An 8,009-nucleotide genomic window follows, 5' to 3' on the forward strand; every position below is an offset into this window, starting at 1 on the left:
GGAAGGAAGGGAGGGAGGGAGGGAGGAAGGAAGGGAGGGAGGGAGGGAGGGAGGGAGGGAGGGAGGGAGGGAGGAAGGAAGGAAGAAATAAAGGAAGGAAGGAAGGGAGGAAGGAAGGAAGGAAGGAAGGAAGGAAGGAAGGAAGGAAGGGAGGGAGGAAGGGAGGGAGGGAGGGAGGGAGGGAGGGAGGAAGGAAGGAAGGAAGGGAGGAAGGAAGAAAGAAAGAAATTCATAGCCCAAACCAGGGCTCTTCCTCTTCCTCCAGGACCCCTCCAGGATTCCCCACAAGCCGTCAGGGAAGGACTGGCTTGGCCAGCGCTCTTCCAGTGCTCTTGGTGAATAGTTAGAACACCGCCCCTGCCCTGGTCTGTAAGAAGCTCTGTAGACCGCCGTGGTCGTTGCTCATTTGCTTTCTTGATCATTTTTTTAATTGAGGTGCGCAACATAAAATTAGCCGTTTTGTAGTGCACACAAGTCGGTGGCATTTCATGCACTCGCCACGCTGCACGACCAGCCTCTGCCTAGCTGTACGGATTTCCGTTAAGAACATCTCATGGGAACCGCATCACACAGGACTTACCCTCTTGTGACTTTGTTCTTGTCTCTCACTCAGCATAATGTCCTCAAGGTTCCTCGTTTTTACGGAGGACTCGCATTCCATTGCAGGGACGCTACGTCTGGGTCACCCGTGCCTCCGTTGATGGACGCTGGGTGGTTCCCATCTTTTGGCAGTTGTGAGTAACGTGCCACGAGTGTGGGTGTGCAGGGTTTTGTTGGAACACTTGTTTTCAGTTCCTTCAGGTGGACGCCGAGGAGTGGGGTTGCTGGCTCCTAGGGTGACTCTGTCGTTGGCTTTGGGAGGAACGTGATCGTCCCCACGCCTGTTCTGGGCGGTTGCACATTTCCCCTTTCAGTAGAAGGCAGGGCTCTCTCCTGTCTTTGGTCTCCAACACGGTGTCCAGTCCCAGCTCAAGGTGAAGACCACAGGCTCCTGAGCTGTGGTGGCCCCACGGGTATGAGGGTGTGGACCCCACCCCCGGGTGCAGGGGTGTCTGTCGATCTGCAGCCTTGCCAGGCACATGTGACCACTGTGGTGAACCAGACCGCGTGTCTCCAAGGCCTTCCCGAGATGCCCCTGGCCTCTCCCTGCCCCCCAAGTCCCCGCAACTCCCACGTTCTCACCAGAGCTGACCTTGGCCTGTGTGCCTCCATGAGCCCTGCCGTGTACAGTCGTGCAGGTTGTGTCCCGCCCAATGGCATCCTTCCAAGGGGACGGTGGTGGTTGAAATCTAGTCGACGCTGTCATCCAAGCCCTGCGCCCTGGGGGTGACATCTACCTTCAGGGGATCCATTTTCTACCTCACCCGAGGGCATCTTGTGGGCCAGTGGAGCCTCTGGCCCTGGAAGGGGGTGCCCCTCACCCACTCCCCTGGTACAAGACAGCCCTGCCATTCTGCTACCTTCACCTGTGACCTTCCTTCCCCCCTGTGGATATTCACCCCTTTGACCTAGGCTCCAAAAGTTATGAACACCGCCCGTGGTCACGGGTCGCCCCCATGCCTTCCCCGGGCCCTACACCTCACCTCACAGCTTCTGGCTTTATCCGCCCCTCCCTTCCCCCCAAGAGGCCCAGCCCCCTGTGCTCAAGCTTTTCTGGAGTATGAGCACCTTCCACCGGTTCCCGAGAGCTCCCTTCTCCCCTCCAGACCCAGGACTGAGAGCCCAGACGGCCGCCCAGGCCCCTACTCGCTCCCACCCCTGCTCCTCTGAGGTGCCGTTTCCCTGGGGTGTGCCCCCCCCCCCCGTACACACGCGTGTGCCCCGTCACGGAGAGGAGGTGCGCCCCGGGGCCTGGTCTCTCCTTCCCCTCACGCCTGGGCGGGGGTGTCTGTGGTTACATCCGACCGTGACGCAGACCCCACACGCGTGCGGTTACACACCTCCGCCGAGCCGGGAGGCCGCCTTATGGACACTGCACTCGGGGAGTTGTGAACCTCTTAAAGCCGCCCCGAGCGTGCCAGGTTGGGGCCGGGAGCTCAGCAACTCTGGGTCCTGAGGAAGGGGGGAAACCCGAGGGTGAGTCAGGAGGCAAGGAAAACCTGGGGGCAGACAGGCCCCCGGGAGCTCCTCTGGCCTGGTCTCATGGGAAAGGCAAAGAAATGTTCCGTGCCCACCTCTGGGCGCCAAGGCAGGCACGGTCTCCTGTGAGGAGCTCATTCTGGGTGGTCTTCCCGGGGCTGAGGGCTCTTGGGGGCGGGGGGCTTGACCGGGGACGTGTGGTGGGAGGATGAGAACAGGGCAAGGCCACATCACCAGGTTCCCGACGGCGGTCCCTTCGCTGGCTGCCTCTCTTCCTGCAGGAGGTGAGGGGCAAGATCTGGGGATGTCTGGTGGAAAAGCATGGTAGACAGAGTAGGGAACAGCCGATGCGGAAGCCCTGAGGCAGGACTGTGAGTACGTTGGCAGGGACAATGTGAGCAGGGAGGATGGGCAGGCAACCGGGCCGGAAGGAGAGCAGTGGCCAGGGCACCTCAGCCCGTGTGGCCAGTGTGAGGGGTCGGTGCAGGGACTCTGCTTTTCATTGGACGCTCCCCTCTTCTGGCCCGGGGAGCAGGCTGCGGGGACAGGGCCGGGGTGTGAGCAGAGAAACCACTTAGGCCTAATCAGCTTTAGGCTCCAGAGTTTAGGACCAGAGCCAGGGGCCCAGGGAGAGTGTGGGCAGGGGGGAAAGGGTGAGCCGGGAGGGCAGGGTAGAGCGGTGGTGAGGGACACAGGCTCTGGCATCAGAACACACTGGGTCCAAGTGCCACCGAGTCCCCCCTAGCCAGCTGTGCGACCTGTAGGCAGGCCTCTGTATCTTTCTGGATCTGCATTTTCTCATCCCTCCAAAGGTAAATAGCGGCAGCTAAGACACGGTGTCGCCCCCCCCCCCCCCCCAGCAGCCGGTGGGCAGACATCTGCAGGTCTGATTCTAATTCTTTCCCCAGCTTTACTGAGGTATAACTGACCAGTAAAATTGTAAGAGAGTTCAAGTGAGGGGAGGGAAGTCAGGGCCAGATCTGGGTGGGCAAGGAGGTACTCACTCTCAGCATTGTGTAGGTCCAGGATGGGCAGAGGTTCTGGTTTCTCCGCTCCTGGTCCCGAGCCTTTGGCCTCTTGGCAGTTCCTTTAGATCCCCCTTCAAGGGTCCAGGCATTTTCATTCGTCTTCATGAGGAGTCCACCTCTCCTGAACATAATGAGAATAGCTTTGTTTGTCCCCAGACATTAGGGTCCCGACTGGAGCTCTGCCTGGTTCTTTTTCTTAAAGGCAGCATTGCCTTGCTGACCTGAATTTTATCTTGTGGTCCACTGTGACACTCAGATGCCTTTCTACTTCCAGTTGCAGCCTGGATTTCCAATTCCTAATGTGCTTTTTGGAAAACATGTCCTGTGTTCCCATGTTCGCCCCTACGGTAGGTTAGCTGTGCCCGGAAGCCTCCCCAGAGCCACATGGAGTGACGGGGGTGACATTCCCTGTAAGAAGGGAGTAGATAGGTGGCACTGATACCAGAGCTTAGGCAAAGAGGAACCACGCGGGTCCACAACTTGCCCCCGGCCTGAAGCCCACTTCACTCTCTGTTGAGTGAGGCGCCCTGGGTTCCCTCCCTGTGCCCCCCACAGAAGTCCAGTGGGACCTTGGGGCAGCTTGGAGGACTCACTCATCCTCTGATCCTTCTAGAAAGTTACTAAGTGGACCGCCAACCCCCTGCCTCTCTGAACCGCTTCATACCAACATGGGCCTGTCAAGTGTCCAAGCAGTTCGGAGAACAGCGGAACACTAAGTAGCGACCTGCGGCAGCACAATTATTGTTATTATTATCGCCATTACCCCTAAAAGGGGGATAATCATTGTGACCTACTTAGGGGAGCTATTGTAGCTAATAGCTCTGGAGGGTTGCAGATATAGCAGGCACTGAGTGGGAGGCAGTCGACGCTGGGCAGAGCGATCGCGTGTGTGCGCGGAGGCCTCTTGCCTTGCTTCCTGTGACTTGGCCGGAGGCCTGAGGAGCATTTCTGGGGAACGTGAGTCAGGCTCGTCCTGGCTACTGCTCTGAGCTGGGCCGGTAGCAGAAACCCGTTCACCCTGGCTGAAGCAAGACGAGACACTTTCAGGAGCCGGAGAACACAAGATAACGTGACAAGCACCTGCGTGCTCACCAACAAGTTTTATCTTCCTATTTGCTTCAGTTTGTCATAAAGAAATGAAATCCAGGGGCGCCTGGGTGGCGCAGTCGGTTAAGCGTCCGACTTCAGCCAGGTCACGATCTCGCGGTCCGTGAGTTCGAGCCCCGCGTCGGGCTCTGGGCTGATGGCTCAGAGCCTGGAGCCTGTTTCCGATTCTGTGTCTCCCCCTCTCTCTGCCCCTCCCCCGTTCATGCTCTGTCTCTCTCTGTCCCAAAAATAAATAAACGTTGAAAAAAAAAAAATTAAAAAAAAAAAAAAGAAATGAAATCCAGTGGGGGCCCCTCTGTGGCCCTCCCAGCCCCTCCCCTGCTCCCTCTGTGCCTGGATGAGACCACTACTGGGGCTCTGGCGTTTCTTATTCTTGTGAGTGCTTCTGTGCTCCTATGTGTCGTGTGTACATGTCCGTAAAGGTCACCTCATATCGCTTCGTGTGTTTACTTGCAACTTATAAAGAGCTTCCCGCTGGACTTATCCTTCCGTAGCTTGCTTTTTTCCATTTCGCATTAGGTTTGGGAGACCTCTTCCAGCTGGTTGAGGTGGTCTTAGCTCTTGTAGTTCACTGTTGTATTAGATTCGGTGGAACGACCCTGACGCCATGTTCTCAAATCCTCAGGTGTGGGACGTCAGGTTGTCCCTAAGTCCTCAGTGACCTGCTTGTCTTGGCTGGAGTTTCCTCCAAAGGCGGAAGTGAGACAAGGGCTTGGGTGCCGGCAGCGGACTCGGAAGGTGCTCTCAGGAAGCCGAAGTCAGGACGATCGGTCTCACAATGATCTACTGTGTGACAAGTGACCCCAAACTTGGTGGCTTAAGACAATCATCAGCGGAATAGAGGGCCCAGAAATAGAACCACATAAACACTAAGTAATCCCAGATTGACTGGCCAAAGATTACTTTTGTGGTGGAGGCTAAAGCTACGGTTGAGTTAGGTATTGAGTCTTGGTTCACTGACCGTGGGGCTTAGCCCAAGGGGCTCTATTCTGTTTGCTTCCCCGTTAATAATATCTGGATATTTATTCCTATATGTACCTATGTATATTGAAAACCTTCAGTTTTCATGGAGACCTTCATTTCCAAGTGTAGGGGAAATTTAATGGGTTTTTTCCCCCTCTACCCTCTTAGGTTTTCCAGCGGGACCCTGTAAATTAGACTGACAAAAGACAGAGGAACAAGAGAAAAATCAGTTTACTACAAAAAGGGGTGGAACTCTGCCCATAGGCATGTGCACAAAAGGACAATACATTTTCGGAGAAGTGACAAGACAAAGGACAAGGACTTTGAACTTCGGGGGCAGCGAACTGTGGGAAGGTAAATACATGGGAGACCAAATAGAAGATAAGGCCTAGTGGGCAAGGTCTATCATGTAGATTCCTCTGGTGCCTTCCCTGGACCGATAAGGATCTAGAGTTGTCTCTGGTGGTGGACTCGGGTCCTTCCTCATAGAGAGGGGAGAGGGCACCTTGGCAAATTTGCGTACTACTTTTAAGCAAATGGGGGAGGGCAGAGAGCTTTTTAATATCTGCTTCTCGATTGCCTTCGGCTCAAAATAATCCTTCTGCCAAAGCGGGAGGTTTGGGGTGGCAGGTAGCCCTACCCCTCAAAGCCAGCATCTCAGGGTTCATCGGGTTTGTCCCTTTCCGTATCCCTAACCCTCTCCTCCAACAATGAGGCACCTGCCTCCCAAGGCCCTCCCACGCTACTCATCGGGTCCCCTGAGCTGAACCACATCCTACTCAGCCACTGCCCTCCTCACCCTTCTGGGGCTTTGACACCTGTCCCGGCCACCCCTCCGCCCGCCGCCACGTCCTTGGGCTAGAAACTGTTTCTGTGTCCAGGACACCATGAGGTACTGGGCCAGGATCCCTGAGGGGCGAGGCAGTGTTCTTCTCCTCCAGCTGCCATGAGTTCTGGGAACAAAAGATCCCTTGGGGAGCTTAGTTTTGGCCAGTGATTTAGTATTTGAGGCGGACCAATGGAGGATTCTAGTACCGTCCCCCACCTTGCTGACCAAACAAGAGTGTTTACTGGGAAGAAGCGTCTGTAGGGAACTCCTTCTGCCTTAGAGCCTCCTTCCGGTTTCCCTGCTAAGATGCAAATGGTGCTAAGGAGAGGTAATTCTTTTTTTTTTTTTTAATTTTTTAATGTTTGTTTATTTTTGAGAGAGAGAGAGAGACGGAGCATGAGCAGGGGAGGAGCAGAGAGAGAGGGAGACACAGAATCCAAAGCAGGCTCCAGGCTCTGAGCTGTCAGCACAGAGCCCGATGCGGGGCTCGAACTCATGGACCGTGAGATCATGACCTGAGCCAAAGCCGGACGCTCAACTGACTGAGCCACCCAGGCGCCCCTGCCTCAACCCCACCCCCACCCTGCAGTGGGCTCAGGATGACTCTGAATTGAATCCTGCTCAGAGCTGGAGTGGAGAAGTAGGGGAGAAGAAGGGAGGGGGCGGTGAGAGGCAGAGGCGGTCTGGAGCTCCCTGAGGCCGTCTGCTTCTGGAGTCAACAGGCCCCATGTGCCCAGCTCTGCTACCCCCCCCAGTACTGCACCACGTGGCCTTTTCTGGCCGTAAAATGGGGGTGTTGGACCCCTTTGAGCTCTGATGTGGTTCTCCTTGTGTTGTTTGGGACACACACCTCAAAGTGAAAGCCCTTTCTCTGAACCAGCCGGGCCACTGGACAGGGACACTGCCACCCGGGTCTGTGAGAGGTCACCCTGTGCGGTGGGTGTGGGCGGCCTGGGCTCGGGGCCCTCGCGAGGGCTTGGTGCTTAGTGGGGGTCTCTCCACCTTGGATCAGGCATCTAAGAAGGTCCGTGTGGAGCAAATAAGTGAAGGGGGGGGGGGATTGAGGGAGGAAAGGGGATGGCTGTAAACCACCCACTGTCAGGAATAAAGTGGGTGCAGAGGCGGACTCATTAGCAAGTCTTTGATTTATTCTTTAAACAGCGCTATTAAGATATAATTCACATGCCATGCAATTCACCCACCTAACGTGCACAATGCAGTAATGGGCAGGCTATTCACAGACTTGTGCAGCCATCACTAGTCAGTTTTACATTTGCTTCACCCCCAAAAGAAACCCTGCTCACATTAGCCATCACCCTGTCCCCCCTGTCCCCCCCCCCCCCGGCCCCTGACAACAGCTCATCTGCCTTCTGTTGCTATGGATTTGCCTGTGTTGCACATTTCCTATGAATGGAATCGTGCAGGATGCAGGTTTCTATGCCTGGCTTCTTTCACTGGGCATAATGAATTCAAGTTTCATCCACTGGGTAGCATGTGACAGAAGTTCTTTCCTTTTTAAGGATATCCCATTGTATGGATGGACCCCATTTTGTTGACCCATTCAGACGCTGATGGACGTTTGGGTTCCTTCCACCTTTGGGCTCTTTTATTGTGAATAATGCTGCCATGAACATTTGTGTACGAGTTTCTGTGTGGTCTTTTTTTTTTTTTTCTAATGTTTATTCATTTTTGATGGGGTGCCTGGGCAGCTAGTCAGTCGGGCGTCCGACTTCGGCTCAGGTCATGATCTCACGGTTTGTGAGTTCGAGCCCCGCGTCGAGCTTTGTGCTGACAGCTCGCGAGCCTGGAGCCTGCTTCAGATTCTGTGCCTCCCTCTCTCTCTGCCCCTCCTCTACTTGCGCTCTGTCCCTCTCTCTCTCTCTCTCAAAAGTAAAAATAAACATTAAAAAAAGTTTATTCTTTTTTGAGACAGAGACAGAGTGTGTGCAGGGGAGGGGTGCAGAGAGAGACACACAGAATCTGAAGCAGGCTTCAGGCTCTGA

The 8,009-nt window shown here is 55.2% G+C and overlaps 1 protein-coding gene across 2 annotated transcripts; it reads right to left on the reverse strand.

Moving 5' to 3' along the window:
- Positions 1 to 395: 395 nt before the first annotated feature.
- On the reverse strand, positions 396 to 3,745 carry LOC109494105. 2 transcript variants are annotated; one of them, XR_002148682.3, is made up of 5 exons: positions 3,329 to 3,745; positions 3,084 to 3,228; positions 2,175 to 2,354; positions 1,941 to 2,052; positions 396 to 1,320 (listed from the first exon to the last, which is right to left on the reverse strand). XR_002148682.3 is itself a non-coding variant. In XM_045044805.1 (4 exons), the coding sequence occupies exons 1-4, from the start codon at positions 3,439 to 3,441 to the stop codon at positions 911 to 913; spliced, it is 780 nt and encodes a 259-aa protein (XP_044900740.1). In that variant the 5' UTR covers positions 3,442 to 3,745; the 3' UTR covers positions 396 to 910. The 2 variants fall into 2 exon arrangements, 1 of the variants encoding a protein (XP_044900740.1); XM_045044805.1 differs by lacking the exon at positions 2,175 to 2,354.
- Positions 3,746 to 8,009: the final 4,264 nt, after the last annotated feature.

Source organism: Felis catus, chromosome E1 (genome assembly GCF_018350175.1).
Source record: "Felis catus isolate Fca126 chromosome E1, F.catus_Fca126_mat1.0, whole genome shotgun sequence".
NCBI lineage: Eukaryota > Metazoa > Chordata > Mammalia > Carnivora > Felidae > Felis > Felis catus.